The sequence below is a fragment of the Mytilus edulis genome, chromosome 8 (genome assembly GCF_963676685.1).
Source record: "Mytilus edulis chromosome 8, xbMytEdul2.2, whole genome shotgun sequence".
Taxonomy (NCBI): Eukaryota; Metazoa; Mollusca; class Bivalvia; order Mytilida; family Mytilidae; genus Mytilus; species Mytilus edulis.
In genome coordinates this window covers 81,232,307-81,255,182 of record NC_092351.1, presented here as the reverse complement: position 1 = coordinate 81,255,182, position 22,876 = coordinate 81,232,307, and the positions used below count along the sequence as shown (strand labels likewise).

The 22,876-nt window shown below is 31.7% G+C and overlaps 1 protein-coding gene across 1 annotated transcript; it reads left to right on the top strand.

Annotated features, from left to right (window-relative positions):
* The first annotated feature begins 21,275 nt into the window (after positions 1 to 21,275).
* Positions 21,276 to 21,947, top strand: LOC139484421 (uncharacterized). The gene has a single exon (XM_071268154.1). The coding sequence runs from the start codon at positions 21,276 to 21,278 to the stop codon at positions 21,945 to 21,947; it is 672 nt and encodes a 223-aa protein (XP_071124255.1).
* Positions 21,948 to 22,876: the final 929 nt, after the last annotated feature.

Sequence of the window (22,876 nt, the reverse complement as noted above, 5' to 3'; positions counted from 1 at the left end):
ATAAAACCCAGCAACATTACAAAAATAACAATGACGCGGTCCGCTTTAACAATTTCCCCGCTCTCCTTCATCTGCAGTGACGTCGATTATATGCACGTAATCAAAAAAATTTAAGCCATGAATTTTCTTATTGTAAATTTCTTAATTGTGCAATTCTAAATTATTTCATAGAAGTCAATATTGTGTTTTGATGTTTGTTTGTACCTGAACAATCTCATAAAATTAAGAAGGATATTCACATTATAGTTTAACGGTATTTTGTTTATAAAGAAAGGAAATTTAAATACGATCCATTTAAGATGATTGATCTATTGAATAAACTTATTCTAAAAGGAAATCATTTCAACACCGTAGTTTAAAAACGGGTTTTAACGTTGTTAGCCTGAATCATTAATTCTCCAACAGGTGATATGGTTCTAGATCACTTAAATTGGGGTGTTTGTCTTAGGAAAAAAACAATACTCCCCTTAATTATTATGCCTTACTATAGCAGAATTACAAAATGAATCATATCAAGTTTCCAAAAAAGGGGTTAAACAAAATAGTGTTTAATGTTTTAACGTCCGAACGTTTCCTGTTCCGAACATCATTGAAAAAGTTACTATGAAGAAAAGTCTAATATATAAGATAAAATAACAATACCGCTTTACAAGCAGAACCAAAAACAATGAAAGTCCCAACTATGTATTGGCTTCCGAAGCTACACAAAACACCTTACAAATATAAATTTATTTCGTCTTCAAGCCATTGTTCCACTACTAAATTATCTATTCTTCTTACCAGTACACTTGGTACAATCAAAAACCTGATAATAAATTGTTCAAATAAGGCCTTCGAAAATAGTGGAATTAAGGGGCTCCTGGGTACAAATCAATTTTTTTTTCTAATATAGGATTTCGCTATATTTTTTTTTATAAATGAACTTTATTATATACTTAACAGAAAAATGAAATAAAAAAATGGGATCACCGTTCATTTAAGCTCACAATCTGCCTCCGGAATAAGCATACATTTTTTTAATGTCCTTTTTTTTCTGTTGAACTAATAGGTGAAATAGAGGTAATATCCAAATAAAAATATCACCTAATTACAGAAAACGCTTAAATTTTACAATTATTTAGTTTATGTACAGCTTATATGAAAATAATAATAAAAAATATAGGTCACCGATGAGTTAAAAAAGATATTTCAAATTTAATGCCAAAAAATGGCATTTTTGTTAAAGGGCAGATAATTTGGAGCTTTTTCAATAAGATAAACATTTTAAAAGTCGTCTGGGGCCAAACCGAATCGATTTTTGGGTTGATTTTTTTACCATATCATAAAGTAATAACTAATAGTGTAATAAATAAAATTTGTAATGAAAAAATAAAGGTTCAATTTTTTGCTAAAATTTTTGTACCCACGAGCCACCTTAATTACTTTTGGAGTGTCAAAAACTCGTTGGAAGTACTTGATAAATTGCATGCTTATATTGGTGATTTTGAATCTGTTCAAAGTTTTGATTTTTGCTACCCTATATACCACATTGCCTCACATTCTCATTAAGGAAAAATTCACACACCTAATTAAATGGTCATTTAAAAAGTCAGAATGTGAATATATATGTTCAAACTCTTTTAGGTCATTTTTTTAGTAGCAATAAACAAAAAAACTATGTCAATTGGACATGCTTTGATACTATATCTGCCCTTGAATTTTAACTAGATAACATTTTTGTTCGCTTTGGAGATTCCGTATATCGTCAGGTTATCGGAATTCCAATGGGGACTAACTGTGCACCACTTATTGCGGACCTGTTTTTGTATTGCTATGAGTTACAATTTATGACAAAAATCAGCAAAGACCCATCGAAACAACATCTGATACACAAATTTAATAATACTTTTAGATATTTGGATGATATTTTGACTCTCAATAATGACGACTTCATGATCGATGTATACTAAAGAAATTTATCCTGTTGAACTTACTATAAATAAAGCTAATACTAACAATGACCACTGCCCTTTCCTCGATCTTGATATATATATCATTAACGGAAAGCTTAATACTAAACATTATGATAAAAGAGATGATTTCTCATTTCCTATCGTTAATTATCCATTTTTAGATGGTGATGTTCCCTTGTCACCATCTTACGGTGTTTATATATCTCGACTTGTACGATTCGCTCGTGTATGTAACAATGTTTTAGATTTTAACGAGAGAAATTTATGTATTACTGAAAAAGTATTACGCCAGGGTTTTCGATATCACAAACTAGTCAAAACATTTACTAAGTTTTATCATCGGTATAAGGACATCATTCGGAAATATAGCTCAACATGCAGACTGCTTATACGTTCAGGTATTTCGCATCCAATATTTTATGGAAATATTCTTTATAAAGCACAAAAATGTCAGTATTCACCTCAGAAGCTAACAAAACCTTTAAATAGACTTTTTAAGAAGGATATAGTTACGATACTGTTGTCAGGTCATTAAAGATTGCATATTTTGGCGTTAATATTGATTCACTTATAGGGTCTTTGCATCGGAACTAAACACATTTAATATTAATAAATCAGTTGTTGGCATGACACAAATTATGTTCTTCTCATATATGTTATGATGGTATGATACTAAAACCCTGACATGGAGAATTGTGCCTGATATTCATATGATGTAGACATAATTTTTCAATCAGTTTAATTGAAGTCTGGAGCTGGCATGTCAGTTAACTGCTAGTAGTCTGATGTTATTTATGTATTATTGTCATTTTGTTTATTTTCTTTGGTTACATCTTCTGACATCAGACTCGGACTTCTCTTGAACTGAATTTTAATGTGCGTATTGTTATGCGTTTACTTTTCTGCATTGGCTAGAGGTATAGGGGGAGGGTTGAGATCTCACAAACATGTTTAACCCCGCCGCATCTTTGCGCCTGTCCCAAGTCAGGAGCCTCTGGCCTTTGTTAGTCTTGTATTATTTTAACTTTTAGTTTCCTGTGTACAATTTGAAGTTTAGTATGGCGTTCATTATCACTAAACTAGTATATATTTGTTTAGGGGCCAGCTGAAGGACGCCTCCGGGTGCTGGAATTTCTCGTTGCATTGAAGACCTGTTGGTGACCTTCTGCTGTTGTCTGCTCTATGGGCGGGTTTTTTGTCTCTTTGGCACATTCCCCATTTCCATTCTCAATTTTACATTGAAATTTTTGACATGCGATATGAGTAATACAATGATGTCAATCGATAAAGGAGGTACATGTAGACAAGATTTTCTTCGTCTGTATGTCAAAATGTATAAATAAGTACTTTTATTATTTTAATTATTCTTTATCATGCTTTGTTGTTTAAGCTTCGATGTCACCAAATATGTGTATTTTATACGTAAGGAGTGAACACTCTATTATAAGTTACATAGTATGAATGATAGTGACGTAATACGATATATATGATAGGTCAGTAAATTCCACACAATGATCTTGAATTATATCACTATATATGGAATTTAGTGACCCTATATATGTTGTATTGGGTCACTAACAGAATTTATACCAAATTTATCTTATCGACTATCTTAACATATAGTATTTAGACTATTGGCTTATAACAGTGAACAAGTCTTCAATATTTGGTATTAAAAATATATTTCTATTTGTCTATATAAAACCAAATGCTAACAATAACACATTGTTATTCTTAACTATTTTATGAATTATCTCAATTGTTTATCATCCATTTCTTAGCCTACTGAATCCCATTAGATATGTCTTGAACATCGTGTTGTTTTTACAAAGGGACATAACACCACTAGTAACTACTAACTGTGTATTGCAATAAGCTAATCATTCTAACTTATTTGAAATATACACTGTATGCACGTGGTTTCTTTTAACCAATCATTTTCCTAAAAATGTAGATGAGGTAATATAAAAGATGATAAAGTTAATGTGAAAATCTATTGCTTACGTTTAATAGCATTCTTTTAATGGCTGTATACATATTACTTTTACTGTTTAGTCTGTCAATGGTGATATCCATTCAACGTGGCTCTGTACTTATACATCCCATCATTGTGTAATTGTTCTTTAATAATTATTGTATTTTTGGCTTTCATTTTTTCTAATGAACTTTGTCAGTATGCCGTTTTGTGTTTCTTTAATACATATGACGTGGCTCTGTACTTTACTTATACACTCAGTCAATGTGTTATTGTACTAATGCGAATTGTTGTATTCTTTTTTTTTTTTCATTTGTGCTAGTGTATTATGTCTACATGGCTTTTAATGATCTTTGTTACATATTTGTCTTTTTTTTTTCTCCTAATAATCCTGGTACCTTTGATAACTAATTATAGTGATTAAGATTATGCCACAACGTTGACTGTTGTACAACTTTTTTTACATATACAACTGTTATGTCTTTTTTTTCTTCAAACAACGTTTTCACCATAATCGATTTGATGCGACTGTCATGTAAGTGAAAAGTTTAATTACAATGTAGCTTTAAAACTGGATTTAATCCACCATTTTGTACATAAGAAAATTGGTGTACCAAATCAGCAATATATAGTTGTTATCCATTCGTTTAGTTTTGAAATTTGATTATTAACTGTTTATTCTGAATTTTTCAGAGTTCAGTATTTTTGTGATGAATTGTTTGCTTAATTATTGCAGTTAAATATTATGTTATTAATGAACATCTCCTTTGATTCAGGGAAGAACGCAACATAACTGCTATATTGCTGCATTGCTGCAACTACTTCTACCAAATAGACGAAAGATGTGTTGGTGAGTTAAAAATCCATTATATAAAAGAAAATTCAACAAAGATGTATATTTATACTTTTGATATGTATAAATGTGGATACTATATCAATATAATCATTCGCTAAGTAAATTTATTTTGTTAAATATAACTGATTTTATTGAGAGGGTATATATTATGAAATTTCGCATAAAAATAAATTTTATTTTGTTTAAGCACGATTGTTTCCCCCACAAGAATATTAGTAAAAAAAAAAGGCGCTCCAAATGAAATTCTAAGCAGAAAGTTCGTTATGAAATGTCAAAATAAAAAGCTCAATTACATCAAACAAATGGACTTGTACAAGCATTAATTGATCTAGAAAACGATGGGTTAAAAGAGGGACGAAAGATACCAGAGGGACAGTCAAACTCATAAATCGAAAATAAACTAACAACGCCTAGCTTAAAATGAAAAAAGACAAACAGGCAAACAATAGAACACATGACACAACAACACGAACCCCCACCAAAACCTAGGGGTGATCTCAGGTGCTCCGGAAAGGTAAGCAAATGAAGTTTGTTTTATAGATTGCTAAACCTTTTGTTTGGTTTTGATCCAGCTAACATGTTTAACCCCGCCATATTCTGTATGTATGTGTCTGTTCCAAATCAGGAGCCTGTAATTCAGAGGTTGTCGTTTGTTTATGTGTTATATATTTGTTTTTCGTTCATTTTTTTTACAAAAATTAGGCAGTTACTTTTTTCGTTTGAATTGTTTTACTTTGTCATTTCGGGGACTTTTATAGCTGATAATGCGATATTGGCTTTGCTCATTGTTGAAGGCCGTATGGTTACATATAGTTGTTAATTTCTGTGTTTTTGGGTCCCTTGTGGAGAGTTGTTTCATTGGCAATCATACCACATCTTCTTTTTTATATATGCATATAATTCACTTCTATTGACAATATATGGCAAAAAAAACAGAAACAATAGATAACAATGTAAAAAACAGTAGTTTTGATTGAAATATAATTTTAATCACTGTTAAAACACAAAACTACAAAATAGTTGTGACTCACCACTTGGAACGAACGTTTTAAAACATTCTTTGTGAGCAGCATCCCTTTCCTCCATATTCCAAGAAAAATATAAGACAGGCAGTGATTTTCACAATACCACACCGTGAAATAAAAATTGTGCATTTAGGTTTATTAAAATACTTCTTTCAGAATGTCCAATTGGTCACTGGTCTAGGGGAGATAACTGTACATCATGTGATGACACACGATATGGTAGAAAATGTGCAAATATATGCAGATGTAACAGTATGGAAAGGTCTAAGGATAACTATTAGATTTATATGTATGATAAATAATCAAAAATCAGATCGGAAATCAATGCAAATATATTCTTTGTAGGTTAGGCTTGATATATATTTAAATTAGAAATATCCGTAAAACAGAGAAGTATATGCGTTTCTCTATAATTTTAACCACAAATTAAGAGACTATTAAATATTCAAACATTATTGAAAAATGTGATATTTTACTGTCTTAACGAGCTTTAAAAACAGGCCTAGGGCGACCAAAGGGAGGCAAGATAAAAAAAAAAAAAAAAAGAGAATTTAGACAAATTCTTTATAACATGTATATTGTTTTATTTTTTCGATACAACTTCATTTGTATATTACAATGGCTGATTGCCAAATAAATAAAAATATCAAACAAATTAAGATTTGGGCACAGGATGATTATTTTCTGAAGGTTGATAAAAAAAATCAATAATTTAAAATGGTAAATACACTAATCATAAAACTCAAACGGATATTGAACAACAAATAAAATTAATCCAGTTCCTCCCTTTTTTCTAAGGAAATTGTAACATTTCTTGAAGTTTAACTTGATGAATTAAACAACTTATTAGGTGCATGTACGTGTGTCATTCAAACATCATGAATAAGCAGGAAATACACGTTTGAAAAGAATTTCTAAAAGTGTTTGATCAAAATATGATACAACATAAACATATCGGAGTGAAAGACCCTTTTAAAATGAATGATACCATATACATATGCATGTTTGCAAGTTTGATATGCTATTCAAATGTTTTCAATCCGATAACAGTTAGGATGACTATTGTAAATATTGGAAAAGTTAATGGGATAAACAAACAGCTGTGCATATTTCATTGTAATCAGACATTTCAGCTTCGGCTCATTTATAATGACGTCGATAGTATTTCCACGGGTCAGAGCTATGGTATGCAATTTCATGAAGATCTGAACAGAGTGATACAGAAAGTGTGAACTCCGATATGTAATAATTATCGGATTGTTTGCACATTGATAGGCCGTGTTAACGTTTGTTACGTAACAAACCATTATACGTAATTCGAGAACGAATTAACTAGTGATATGGACAGTTGGAAAAAAGTAAAATCACAAAAATACTGAACTCAGAGGAAAATCTAATCGGAAAGTCCATAATCACATGGCAAAATCAAATGACAAAACACATCAAAAACGAATGGACAAGAACTGTCATATTCCAGACTTCGTACAGGCATTTTCAAATGTAAAAAATGGTGGATTAAACCTGGTTAAAAAGCGCCAAACCTCTCACTTTGGAACACCGATCAATGGTGGTCTCCATAGGTTTTCAAGACTTAAACAAACACAGAGCATACATAATTCTATTGACACCTGCTTATAGTTTATAAGGCTAAATCTGTCTGTTAAAATGAAATTTTAGTTTATTGTGATTTTGTTGGTTGATGTCTAAAATTACAGTTTAAAGAACACTCATTTGATAAATAACGTGTCTCTAGATTATATTGCTTTTAAACAAAATATTTTAAGTACATGTACATGTGAGGAAAATTTGTCACATTATTATATTTAATACACAGATGTGATAATGTGAAGGGATGCATTCCTGTAAATGCCGTGGAAGAAAGTACTCATTGTAAGTTTGTTGAAAAGAGCATGCATTCAAATAATATCAATAGTAGAAATACGATTTTAAAAATTACGACTTGGTGCATACTGCATGCCTGTCAGTTTCTAATACACTACACATAAAACAGTCACAAACACGGAATGAAATTGTACAAATATGTTAGTCATCTGAATTAAAAGTAAACACATTATTCCGCTTCTTTTTACCGTATATCACAAATAATTGCTATTGAAGCGATTTATGCTTTTATCTGTTGAAAACAACCCACCATAGAGCTATGTTTACAAATGACATCGTCCAATTAAGATTAAAAAGAAGAAAATGTTTCATTGAATTGTTATCACTCTTCGTGTAGTTATAGTCTAAAATGCATTTTGTATAGATCTCTGTCTGATCAGCAAACATGTTTCACCATGCCTTTTTTTGTGTATGCCTGTCCCAAAGCAGTATTAATAATACTGAAATTCTGTGATTGGGGTTTGTTGCTGAATGGCATGTTTGTTTTCCTATTCTTTTGATTAATACGTAAATCATTTGTTTCTTTTCATCTGTTTTATATCAGTCATTTCGATGCCTTTCAACGCTTACTATACAGTATCGGTTTTTTACATAGTTAAAGTGATCTGTATTTGTATATTAACTTCTGAGAAACTGTAAACGGAAAAAAAATATCAACAAAGAAAATAAAATAGACAAGATCTGGCACGGTTATTTGACTTCTTAGGACATAAATAGCGATTTTTTACAAATCTAAATCACAACATTTTTGGATGAACAGCAGAAAAGATCCTGAATGATTTCATGCATTTTTTTCATAATTTTTAGACACGACATGTACGGGTGTATGTTAAATAAGTATACATCTAATGTTCAGGTCCCATGCGGGCTCTTGGCTTGTTTTAAAGACGTATTTACATTAATTTATCTAAATGGTTTTATCTATTAATTTGATAATTGGTTAAGTGATGCTGAAAATATAACATGAAAATATGAGGTATAATTGCCAATGAATCAAACATTCACCAAAGTTTAAAACTAAAGGAAATGTTACTAATTATAAGCAACCATACAGCCTTCAACATGTTCAACCAGGAGAAAAAAAACATTCTGTATAGTCGGTTATAAGACATAAAAAATATGAAACAATTGAAATGCAAAAACAAACAAAATGCGTTTTGTGATGTAGGATCCGAAGTTAAGGTAATTGCCTACCATACTAGCTGTTCTATTGAAACAAACAGTAAAAATCTAACAATCCATACACACATCTATGTTGTTTTCCTTTAAGACTCTTGTCTTTATGGTAGTTCTGCAATATCTTATGTTACTTCAATTTTCACTTTTATTTTTTGTTCTCGCATGCACCCCTTTGAGGGAGCGAGATGATTACAGGAACGAGTCTCCTGAAATCTATGTATGATAAGGTATTTACCAGGGTTTTTTTTATAGATAATGAGAGAAGCACCGCATATGATAAAATACAAGAAGCAGATGCCATTTTTATTTGTGAGTTTGTCCTTTTGTACTATATATTTATAAATAAAGCATGACTGGCCCAAAATGCTATAAAAATAAAAGTTAGCGTGTAATGTTCGTACAATGCTCTTTTTGGTAGTGATAAAACAGAACGAATACCGGAATCATTTCATTTAAATCAAATGTAATGTATAGTATAGACGAAATGCGTGATTGAAATTTAACAAAACATATATTTATCAGCAAAATATCGTGAATTAATGTGTCGTGTCCAATTTATTGAAAATTGAAAACTGACGAACATTTGCTTTATATGTATTTGTTACTTTTCCTCACATAAAATTGTCCAACCGGGACCTTTGCTGGCATGTCAGTTTTTCAAGTAGTTATTGTTTTGAATGTTATAGCAATACATGCATAATTAATCTGTATTGTATATAGATATAAAGTAGAATTTTCATCAAACAAAACAAAACTACAATGATTCCTACAACTTCCACTGAACAGAAATAAGAGGGAAATATCAGGTAAAAAGAAACGCTTGTATCAGTTCACAATATTTGAATATAACATGGCATTGGTATGAAACAATTTGGTTTATGTAAAATTCCAATAAAAGTTTATTATATTTTGTTAATGTTTTGCAATGGTAATGATTGCTACAGCAATAAAAGAGGGACAAAAGATACCTTTTCTTGCTAACACGATATGCTTACTGCTGGTTATTAAAAAAAGTCTGTTTGCCCCGTGATTTGTATTGTTTCCCTAAGACGGGGTATACAGTAACGGGACAATGGACAAAAATAATGAAAAAAAGTCCAAAGAAATAAATAACATACAATAATGGGAAGCTACAATTAAACAAAATTAATGGACACTTGTTTTAAAAAAAATAGAGAAAAAAATCTAAACATATTAGGAAAACAGAAATAAAAGACACCCTATCTAGACAATGATGTTTCCCTTAAACTCCAAGGAATTCATCAACAATTATTTTATAATTATAATCTAAATTACGATGAGTTCTAAAATAGTTGATTGGAAACAAGCATTTATTGAAATATATTGAAACCCTGATACTACAAAACGATGACCACAATGCTAAAAAAATTTAACACAATACCATTAAGGGTTTCTTTCTAATTTGTGTGACCTCATTTATGAAAATCTGGGTGAACTTTAAAAAGTGACTGTTTATTAACAAGAAATTTTATTTCGATATTTATATTCATTTTCAGCAATAACGTTACGAGAAATCATCCTTGTATGCTTTGGTCTTCTGGTATGTCTTGTATGTCTTGGATTGATGTACAGGTTTATGTGTCTAAAAAGACAAAGGATGATATTTGTAACTCCACTCAAAGAAATTGAAGTAAAAGCAGACATTGTCAGACAACAACGAACTGAAGAGATAAGTGAAAGTATATATGACGAAATACACGAATCAGGAGAAACGTTGACACCATTGACCATCGAGACACAATTACACAACTCTTACTTAGAAGTAACAAATAGTTCTTGTAACACAATAAACATCAATGTTAATCAAAATAGCCGCTCCACGACACGGCTTTGTTCTCATTTCCAACCGTCTCGACAATCAAGTAAACGACGTCATCGATACAGTCTTAGTGAAAACACATTAAATAGCTTGAAACCTGCAGCAGAGCATTATTATTCGGATGGTTATCTTTGGCCAGAGAATATTGCGCAGCATTATCCAATAAACATAATGTTGGAACATGAAGTGTTTACAATAACGGATACAGTGGCTGAAAAAGAAAATGACGGACATGTTTATGATGAACCTGCTTATGATGGAATTGTAAGATCGGAAACATATGACAGACTTAAGTTTTCGATTGATGTACGGAAAAAAACAAATAGGAGTATGATCGTCCAAAATACGAGTTACACTGAAAAAAATCAACTTGCAAACAAATACGCTAGATGCTGTTCAAGGAGAATGACCATATAATTCAGTAAAATTGATAACGCAAATTCGTTCATGAGAGGCTAAATTTCAATGCATTCATCATTCTTGTTTTTTTCTTACACTTCTTTAAAAATGTCTACTTATAGATCATTGGCATACCATGGATCAGCTTTAAACTTTCTAAAATCTGACAGAAGTTGTCAAGAGATCGGTTGTAGAACTGTTTTTAAAGTGTAAGAACAATTATAAGTTATTTTGACACAAGTCTTATTGATCAGTCTTTGCAGATGAAATGCGCATCTGACCAAATTATAGTCTTATATATTTGTTGATGGTTTACACAGTTCTGCCTTAATCTGTTCTAGACAATTATTCCTTAGTACTGACACTTTAGGGCAGAGCTCGTGACATGTTTTTTCGTGTTCGATCAGCTTTCTTTCTTTATCAAATTATTTTATCATATTTTTTTTATTATTATTCATTTTCTTACTTTTGGTGTTCATTATTGTTGTTGAAATGTGCTTGATTTTGTTTTTATTAACAGTAAATTTGACACAAATAATGGGGGACGTGTTTTTGTGTTTTAATTAGATTGTACAATTTTATATTTCGGGCCAGTGTCTAGCCTTCTATAGGGTATTTCTTTTATTATTTTGAGACCGTACGGTTGCCTATTATTGCTCTAATCCACTTCATTTGAACTTTGGTCTCATTAGCTTTTATACCACATAAATTATCCTGTTTTATATAGAAGAAATACATTTTTATGACAACACAAATCGGTTATCCAAAAGACAGAAATAATTTTTGGTTTTACTCAAGTGTATAGCGCTTTTTTTCGGGTACTTTATAACAGTACTGAGTTCCAACATTATTATGAACAATCTCTTATTAACAACCTGTCATAGTATGGTGCTTTCCTTATTGTAAATATGACTGATTTCAGGGGAATATGTTTTATGAGACAACAAAAACTGTGTTTTAAAGTTATTATTAATGTTGACCTCTGAAGATTACTATTTTTATACTATCTACTTTTATCAACTTGTGGTATCGGGGTAAATGATGTTTAAGTTTTTTGCGCATAAGTTTTATTTTGGCTCAAATGAAATTACCAACTTTTGACTCCGGATTAGATAATTTTCCGACTGGTTACTATATCTGTGGTTGGACATCCTGGAACCAAGTCAGGTAAATGCAAGCTTGAGATGTAAAACCAAGCTTATAATCGGTAAAACTTTGAGGAAAAATTAACTGCTCAACATTTTATGTTACCGACAAAATCTTTAGAAAACAATAATCTTTCGCTCAAATTACAGCAATTATATGATTGATTTTACTTAGTTTGGCTGCTCTCACTTGACCGAGTACCAAAATGTACAACCACAGAATAGGTGCCCAGTTGAAGAGTTATATCATTCGTAGTCAAAAGTCGGTAATAAGTAAGTGAGTAAATTATTTATTATAGTGACAAGTATAAATATGATCTGAGTATAAATATACAATATATGATAAATTCTAATACACCCGGCCCTATGGACCTATAAGTCACCTCAAATGAAATTAAGTAATAATAAAACAATATATCACGTTCTTGGAAGTAACAAATTATTCATGAAATTATCTTTTTGTTGACGGTAATATGAATAGTCTGTTTGTCAAGAATGTGGTAGCTATTATCCATTCGTTCAATGTATTTGAGCTTTTGATTTTGCCATTCAATTAGGGCTCTCCTTTTTAAAATTTTCCTCGAACATGTCGAAGTTCAGTATTTATGTGAGTTTACTTTTTAGTTAATTCCAAAGTCAAACGTTTAGTTATCAATTTGTCTTTAATTAAGCGTTCAATCAAAGCTTTCGTAAATCCAAACTTTTTTTCAGGCTTAATGTTCAGTTATCATATTAATAAATTAAACCGTTCGTTCGTTATCTTTGGTTAGGTCAAACGTTGATTTATTGTTATATTAAGGTCAAACGTTTTGTAGTTCTCATTCTTAAGGCTCAACATTTCGTAGTTATTATGGGGACGGAGTCCCCAATAACAGTAGAAAATTCAATAAAAAAAATAAATACGGGAAAATTTCCCGAATTTTTCATTGTACTAATGAACTCAAAATCGTTCAAATTTTTTTTTGTCGTGTTTTGAAATCCCGGACCTGCGCAGATATGTACAATGTTCTTCCTTTTTCCGGTCTCGTTTGTATGAAACTTTGAGTAAAATATATATTTATCAGTCTAGTATAAAATAGGAAAGAACGCGCAATACCAATTTTATTTTTAATAATTCCTTGATATGAAAAAACGTTACCTGATGATAGCGTTTCTTTGTTTACATTGCATATGACGTCATAATTTAAATAACGTCACAACTAAATCACTAACAACAGAACCAAAATCGGAAACGTTACGGTATTTCCGTTTCTTTTTTTTAAACAAATATTTAAGTTACAAAAAAATAATTCATACAGACTTCGTCCCCATTTACAGGTAATGCCTGCCTTATATTATACGTAAGGCCAAACGTTTGGTAGTTAGCATTCTGATGGCCAAACATTTTGTAGTTATCATTCTTATGGCCAAACGTTTTGTAGTTATCATTCCTAAGACCAAACGTTTTGTGGTTATCATTTTTAAGGCCAAACGTTTTGTAGTTATCATTCTTAAGGCTAAACGTTTTGTAGTTATCATTATTAAGACCAAACCTTTTCTAGTTATCATTCTTAAGGCTAAACGTTTTGTAGTTATCATTCTTAAGGCCAAACATTTTGTAGTTATCATTTTTAAGGCCAAACGTTTTGTAGTTATCATTCTTAAGGTCAAAAGTATTAATATTATCTCCCTTTATGCCAAATGTTTGTATAATAATATTTCAATAGTCAAACGATTAGTTATTAGTTTCGTTTTGAAGGTCGGATTGTAATAACAATCAAACACAACAATAACGTTGTATTAATTCGACTATAAATGCATATAAAGACAGTATTCAGTATTTGTGATTAACAATTTGTAATAGCCTCGCCTCAGTAATTAGATGATAATCAATTAAAATATAGTTTGGTCGGCTTTCATAAAAAAGGAATCCGTGGCAAAAAGATGAAGATATATAATAACCTATACAATTCTTTCAGGACGAAAACATAATTTATAAAGGAATCGAAACAGCTTTTTTTGTCTGCTCCTTGGTCGGGTTGTTGTCTCTTTCACACATTCCCAATTTCCATTATTATTGTTATATATTATACATAAATAGTTATCAAAGGTACCAGGGTTACAATTTAGTACGCCAGACGCGCGTTTCGTCTACATTAGACTCATCAGTGACGCTCATATCAAAATATTTATAAAGCCAAACAAATTCAAAGTTGAAGAGCATTAAGTGTCCAAAATTTCCAAAATGTTGTGCCAAATACAGGTAAGGTATTCTATGCCTGGGATAAGAAGATCCTTAGTTTTTCGAAATATTAAAAGTTTTGTAAGACCCCTTTTTGGCCCCAAAATATAGAAGTTTTACAAAGTTGTTAAAATGTAAACTTTTAGTTATTTATTGGACAGTAGCATACTTAAGCTACATAAATATGGGCTGTTTTTTACATAACAATGCACATTTTTCGAGTACTAGCACCATAAAGTCGTGCTAAATTACTGAAATCTTCACAATTCTAGCATTTTAGTTAAATCTAAGACGGTTTTCGTGTAAAACGAAAGTAGCCGCATTCGTGTTCATCCATAATATTGAAATGTAAGTTGTATTTTATGATAATACATAACATATATAAAGGTTGAGGATGAACACGGATGCGGCCACTTTCATTTTTGACAAAAACCATCTGAAAAGTGACATTTTTCGGCATATTTGGAAGATTTTTCATATTTAAGCTTGAATCAGATCATTTTTAATGACTAAATCAGTTAAAATCTTTCACATAAACTAATTGATTCAAATGAAATAGACACTTAAGTGTTTAAAAAGTGGTCAAAATCTTTCGACAGATGAACCTGAAATTTGAGGCCAAAATCGGTCCTTACCGGACCTACTCCTTTGTAAAAATGACCATATCATTGATATTCATGTCAACATCGAAATGATGACTACTGGGCTGGTGATACCCTCGGGGTCGAAACGTCCATCAGCAGTGGCATCGACCTGGTGATGTAAATAATTATCAAAGGTACCAGGGTTATAATTTAGTACGCCAGACACGAGTTCCATCTACATAAGACTCATCAGTGACGCTCATATCAAAATATTTATAAAGGCAAACAAATTCAAAGTTGAAGAGAATTGAGGGTCCAAAATTTCAAAAAAAGTTGTGCCAAATACAGCTAAGGTAATCTATGCATTGGATAAGAAGATCTTTAGTTTTTCGAAAAATTCAAAGTTTTGTAAACAGGAAATTTGAAAGAAAGGACCACATTATTGATATACATGTCAACATCGAAATGATGACGACTGGGCTGGTGATACCCTCGGGGACGAAATGTTCACCAGCAGTGGCATCGACCCAGTGGTGTTAATAATTTACAAAATAAAACTTATCATTCAAGATGACACGAGGTCCCACAATTAAGTGCACAGGTAAATTAAATAACAACTTGATAAAAATCATGTTTTCATTATCCTAGGTAAAAAATGTAATTATAAGTATTGTTTCCTTTTGTGACTTCGTTGAGTTGTTAAAGCGTTGATCGTGCGCACATTTTTAGAATGAAGCGGAAATGTACTTCGGTCAACGCTTTTACACCCCAATGAACATACAAAAAAGCATTCAATTATTAAATAAAGATCATAAGTTGAAGAAGTACTTAGTGTCAGTAGTGTAAAAGAGATATCAGTTGAATTGCAAAATACCAGAAGAATTATTTAGCATTTTATATCTCTGTGGTATTTTTGAATTTGACATACTATACCTATAGTTAATAACCTTGATTATTTTAAAGTCAAGCTTGCCAAGGATTCAGTGTTATTCTGATTTCGACACATTTATAGTGCCAGAATACTGGGCTGAATGTCTCTTTTTTAATTAAATTGCTATTTTTTTCTTCTTGTGTCTGTCTTTTTATGTTGAAAAAAAACTTTAAATAATCTTTACAGTAGAAAAATTATACAAATTTAAGCGATTGTATGGCTCAAGAATTTTCAATTCTTTGTGTATAGCATAGCAAGGTATTGAAATGTAACATTTGGCTGTCTAAAAATATAAAAATTAATTCATTTATTTGCGTGAATCAATATCAAGTGTTTCTCATTAATGTAATAATAAAGAGATCAAGCCTTGAAGGCATAAAACTTTGCTCAGTGCTCGGAGCACAAAAATCATGCTCGAAACATGAAATCCAGCAATTTGATTGGTTGATTTTCGAGTCTGCGTACAAAAATCATGCTCGAAAGTTTTATGACCGTAAGGCCAGGCCTTGAAGGCATAAAACTTTGCTCAGTGCTCTGAGCACAAAAATCATGCTCGAAACATGAAATCCAGCAATTTGATTGGTTGATTTCCGAGTCTGAGTACAAAAATCATGCTCCAAAGTTTTATGACCGTCAGGCCAGGGGTTGAAGTCATAAAACTTTGCTCAGTGCTCGGAGCACAAAATTCATGCTTGAAACATGAAATCCGGCATTTTGATTGGTTGCTTTTGGAGTATGAGTACAAAAAACAGACTCGAAAGTTTCATGATTTCAAGGCCAGGTATGACTGCCGATAAGACAACTATCCAACAAAGTTCGATCGAAGTTGATGTAAGCAATACAAGATAATAGGCAACCATGAAGCCATTAAAACCGATACTGTATGGTCAGTTATAAAAATCCCCGACTTGAAAATATGAAACAATTCAATTGGGAAAACGAACCGCAAATTTAAATTAAACATGAACCAACGACAGCAACTGAACAGCAGGCTGCTGACTAAAATATCAATCAGTCAACATCATCACTACAGACACGAGTATAAGTAGATTGGAAGGAACTTAACGTATCATAAAGGATCCTGTCTTTCGTAGGAGACCATTTGGTTACCTCGAAATCTCGCGTGGTGTTTTGTTACATTCGGATATTGTTTAATTCTGTACGCTATATCATTCATTTCAAAATAAAATGTATGTTTTAATTTCCCGTGTGTCGTTGTTTAACATGAAATTAAGTTACATTAAATGTAATGCACTATAATTCTTTCAAAAACAGCTGTTCCAGAAGATACAACAAGTTCAGATACCACAACAATTGCAAATACGGATTCCGAATCTGGAACAAATTCACTATCAGATGGGTAAAAAGTATTTTTATAAGCGACTACACTGTAATGTTATAACACATGTATATTATATAAGCAGGGTCGCTTTAACACATATGAGGTCATCTTATTTGTTTATATTATTATCAGTGTCTTTGAACAATCATAACATTTTATTTGTCTATGTGCTATTGTTTATTTTCTATGAGAACCTTACCAATTAAGTTGGATAGTAAATTGTTTTCCTAAGACCCTTGTAGATCTATGAAAACACAAAGTGATTTCAGTATAAATGGAAAGATAAACATAAGATATAAATGCCAATAAGACACAAGAAAAACAACAAAAATTAAAAACTAATTGTTCAGAGAACAATTGAAGGTCTTTCCACCAGTAAATATTTATTTTGATATTAAAATATTAAAAATCAGTCTAAAATGTCAGTTCCTATAGCTTTATGATGTATAGATATGAATTTTAAGCAAAGGTCATAATCTAGAACGTCAAATTTACCTATGACCTTGACCTCAACTTCAAGGTCACAAACTGAGGATCTCAAATGAAAAGACCCTAGGTCTCTAATATGTATGGTAAATAAGTTATATCACTTTACGCATAATTTTACATATGATAGGGGCTAAAACTCCCGTTTATTGACTACGCACCCTTTCAACCAAAATTATTAAGTTACGACATGTCGCAACTAACAATTTAGTAAAAACAATTTGTTGATATCTTATAAGGTTAATGAAAATGAGTGAAAATAAGCCAAAATCAAAATTTAGAATATGACCTTGACCTTTGACCTTGACCTAATTTTCATTTTTTTTGGACCAAGGATCTCAAACATGTCAAATCAAAAGACCCTAGGTCTCTAATATGTATGGTTAATAAGTTATATCACTTTACGCATAATTTTAGATATGATAGGGGCTAAAACTCCAATTTATTGACTACGCACCCTTTCAACCAAAATTATTAAGTTACGACATGTCGCAACTAACAATTTAGTAAAAATAATTTGTCGATATCTTATAAGGTTAATGAAAATGAGTGAAAATAAGCCAAAATCAAAATTTAGAATATGACCTGGACCTTTGACCTTGACCTAATTTTCATTTTTTTGGACGAAGGATCTCAAATCAAAAGACCCTAGGTCTCTATCACTTATGGTTTTCCAGTTTAAAATACATTTCAAAATTTCAAATACAAAAGGGGAAATCACTCTCATATGGAATCTCGATACGGCTTCGGTCTAAATAAAACAGAACATCCTGAGGATATAACGAGCTATTTGGAAAAATAAATTTGTCGGTTTCTTATACGGTTGCGAAGCCTTAGAGATAACAAGAAAAACAGTGTTCGGGGAGATAACTCTTATATGGGAAAGTATTCGGTAAAGCAGAGTTGGTTTCAAAAGCGTATCAACTGTTGGATATCCAAATATCAAAGCGACATCTTGCGAAACAAAAAACCAGCGAAGGAAAAAAATTAGGCGGAAGAAAAAAAAAATAATAATAATCAGAAGAAATCCAATAGGTCTTTCCACGGAAAAGTGGAAAGACCTAATAACAGGTTTTTGTTATGAGCCATAAATCTGATAATCGTTGTTCATGATAATGTATTGCCTTCATTAATGAGATGTCTGTGGTTCCCTTAAGTGTTTTGTTTTGTATTTTTCACCTTCCAGTTGATTTTGGCAACACTAAGACGATCTTTTTCAGATGAACAGATTATACAACAAAACATCTTTACATTGTTTATGATTGTTAAAGTAGACATATCACATGCCTTATAGAGTTTAATCCCCATTACCCTTTATATCGTAAACTGTTGAGTAACTCAAACACTTCAGATCCCGTCAATATATCCGACTAGATTCTAAAATTTAATTAAAAACATTCTTAAGGGTTCCGTGGAACCCAGTGTCTCGCCTACTTATGCTGTTAATCGAAGGCTCAACAAAAGAGGAATAAAATTTAAAAAAAATATTCCTCTTGATACTATCTTTTGATTGTAAGCACCTTCTGTCCAAGTTTGGTAAAAATACAGAATGTTTTAAAAACTTTAACGCAGATTGTCTGTAATGTAAACTGTAAGAAAAACTAAGTCCATTTATAAGTAAAATACAGATACATAGGTACACAATTTTAACAAAATTTTCTTTTAGATCTTAGCGTTTGATCATAAACAAGCTTCTATCCAAGTTTGGTACAAATCCAAAATAGTATAAGAAAGTTATTAAAACTTTAAAAACCACAGAGTGAATGCGTTGTTTCCTGGCAGAAAATCTAAGTCCATTTAAAAGTAATTTACACAAAAAACGGATTTATTTGTTAACACAATTTACTTCCTGGATACTATGTTATGATTATAAACAAGCTTCTAAGTTTGGTACACATCCAGGATATTTAAAAAAGTTATTAAAATTTCAAAAACTGTAACCACAGAATGAATATTATGTTTCCTGGCAGAAAAACTAAGTAATTGTTTTAGTAAAATACAAAATTTACTTCTGGATACTATCTTATGATCATAAACAAGGTTCTCTCCAAGTTTAGTAGAAATCCAGTTTAGTTTAAGAAAGTTATTAAAATTTCATAAACGTTATCTACAGAGTGAATATTTGTGAACGCCGCCGACGACACCGACGACGACGACAACGACGCCAACGAAATGTACGATTGCTATGTCTCGCTTTTTCGACATCATTTAAGTTTCTTTCCCATTCTCCTTTAATTAAAAAAAAACCACGGTCTTGAAAATTTGCACAGTTTGTCTTTTTCCATATTTAATTAAATATAAACACAAAAAAGTACCCAGCTGTCATTAGACCGTTGACAGTTATTCAAAAACTGTAACCACAGAATGAATATTATGTTTCCTGGTAGAAAAACTAAGAAATTTTTGTAGTAAAATATGGAAAAAATGCAATTTTATTAATTCCAAAATTTACTTCTGGATACTATCTTATGATCATAAACAAGCTTCTCTCCAAGTTTAGTAGAAATCCAGGTTAGTTTAAGAAAGTTATTAAAATTTCATAAACGTTATGACAGTTATTCAGGTAATTAGTAGCGTCCTTAACATATATTATTAGCTGATAATTGATATTTATCACTTGCCCCCACTTCAATAAGATAACGCAAATTCTCGCGTGATTTAGAATAAAACGTTTGGTCCCAAACAAGCTTTCCCTGAACTAGTGTAAAATAATACTCTAGTTCAGGGAAACAATGCGCATGTGCAAGATCGATCGGGATTTTGCGTTATCGACTGATTAGATACGAGATTTCATGAACTGGGGGCATTATCAGTTTATTGATTTATCAGATCGGCATCGTTATTACTGTAATCAAATTATTTAGAAAAGTGATTGACATAATTGACAACAATATAAACTCATACCCTGAGGTAGTATTGGAGGACAAGATCATTGTTGTATCGTTAATTGTACTAATAGGGGGAGTTGTATGCCGAAAGGATTTGCTTTTCACCGAATACCTGCTGTACCAATTACAAGACGAAACGCATGGATCAAAGCTTCAGGTAGACAATTAAGAAAGAACATTGGAGAATTGACAATGACAGAACATACTAAAGTCTGTGGTGCTCATTTTACAACAGGGCGAAAATCAAAAGATCCGACGCACATAGATTATGTGCCAACACTGAATTTGCCTATCCAAAGCAAATCTACACCTCAAAGATTTACAACCAGGAGTAGGCGTGCAATGGAGTATGAATTTGCAATCAGCGAGGCAACTCTGGTAAAGAAAAAGACTTTCGCAAAGTCGGGAAAGGTTTTGTTCCCCATAGACATTACGACGTTCAACATGAAGTAGTTATTGAAAGTGAATCTGCATGTACACGCATGTTGAACACCTCATTAACACTGTACGTGAAAACTGTGAAGTGACCCCCATTGATCATGATTATCACATGTATTGGATTGACCCTGTTGACAACTATAAACAATCTTCATCACAGACATGTAATGGAAACACTGACAAATTCTCACAAACTATTCCAGATACGTCATGTACAGTTACTGTGAGAGCAATAATGCCAGAGTCGTTCAATAGATTTCCAAACACTAGAATTATTCTTGATTGTACGGAAATATTTATTCAAAAGCCATCTGCATTGAAAGCCCAGAGACAGACATGGTCAAGTTATAAACATCGGAACACATACAAAGCTTTAATAGGGATAACACCTGATGGGACTGTAAGTTTTGTGTCTTCTTTATATGGAGGAGCTGCGTCAGATAAATTCATAATTAATGATTGTGGGATATTAGACTATATAGAGCCAGGTGACAATGTAATGGCTGACAGAGGTTTTGAAATTGCCGATGAACTAAGTAAAAAAGGTGCTTCATTGAACATTCCACCGTTCAGGAATGGTAATTTCCAGTTGAGTGCCCAACAAGTAGAGGTAACAAGACGTATTGCTGAAGTGCACATCCATGTTGAAAGGGCTATCCAGAGAATTAAGACATTCCACATCTTAGATGGGACTATGGGATTAAGCCTGCAGATTGTGGCAGATGAAATTTTCCGCACTTGTTCATTCTTGACAAATTTTCAGACTCCAATAATAAAATGTTAATATCTTGATTTGTTTTGTTTCCCCTTTCACTCATAAATTTTAATCATGATCAATGTTTATTAGTAGGAGTACAAATTAAACCATTATAGGTCAATATACGGCCTGCAATAGATGTCAATTATAAAAATTGCCAGGGTGTCAACAATGAGCAAAACCCATGCCATATAGAAATCTATTAATGGCCCATCATCAAAATTCAAATACCAATGCTCACCATGGACTTAACTGTTGGTCTTATGTGTTTCTGCTTCAAGTTAGAACAAGTGTTAAGGATTTTGTTTTATATTGTCGTGAATATGCATGAAATATTTGCCACTGTTATATAAGCAAAAATAAATCTATCAATCGCACCTTTCTGTCAATCACCCTTTAAAAAAACAAAATAAGCCTAAATAGCATACAAGAAATATTTTTAATGTCATTCACTCATGTAAGCTCAAGTCAAGTGGTGGTAATCCAAATTTTACAGATGGATATACAACTTCTGGCAGAAAAATATTATTATAAAACAATATTAACTTTTTCTGCAAATCACTCCAAAATTGTTCATCAAATTGTACTACTTCTGTATGAATATTTTTCTCTGTGCACAAAACAAAGTAACACTTTCCAATTCTGGTGACGGCCATTTGTCCCTGTATTTGTGTGAAATACTCATGTTTAGGATTCAAGTAAACCTTATTGTTCTCATCAATTTTCAGACATGCAAGTTTTTTAGCTGCATCTAACAAATTCATTTTTCCAGGTTGAGGGCGGATTTTTTAGTTCAAGAACATAAGTCTCTCCGTCCATCTGCGCAATTCCATCAACTGATAATCCTAGGTAGCATTTTTCAGGATGTAAAATCAAACCCCTTTTTTGGACATTTAATCCCATTTTTCCCACTTTTCTCCAATTCCTGTACAAATCTTGTAATTGATGGTTCATCT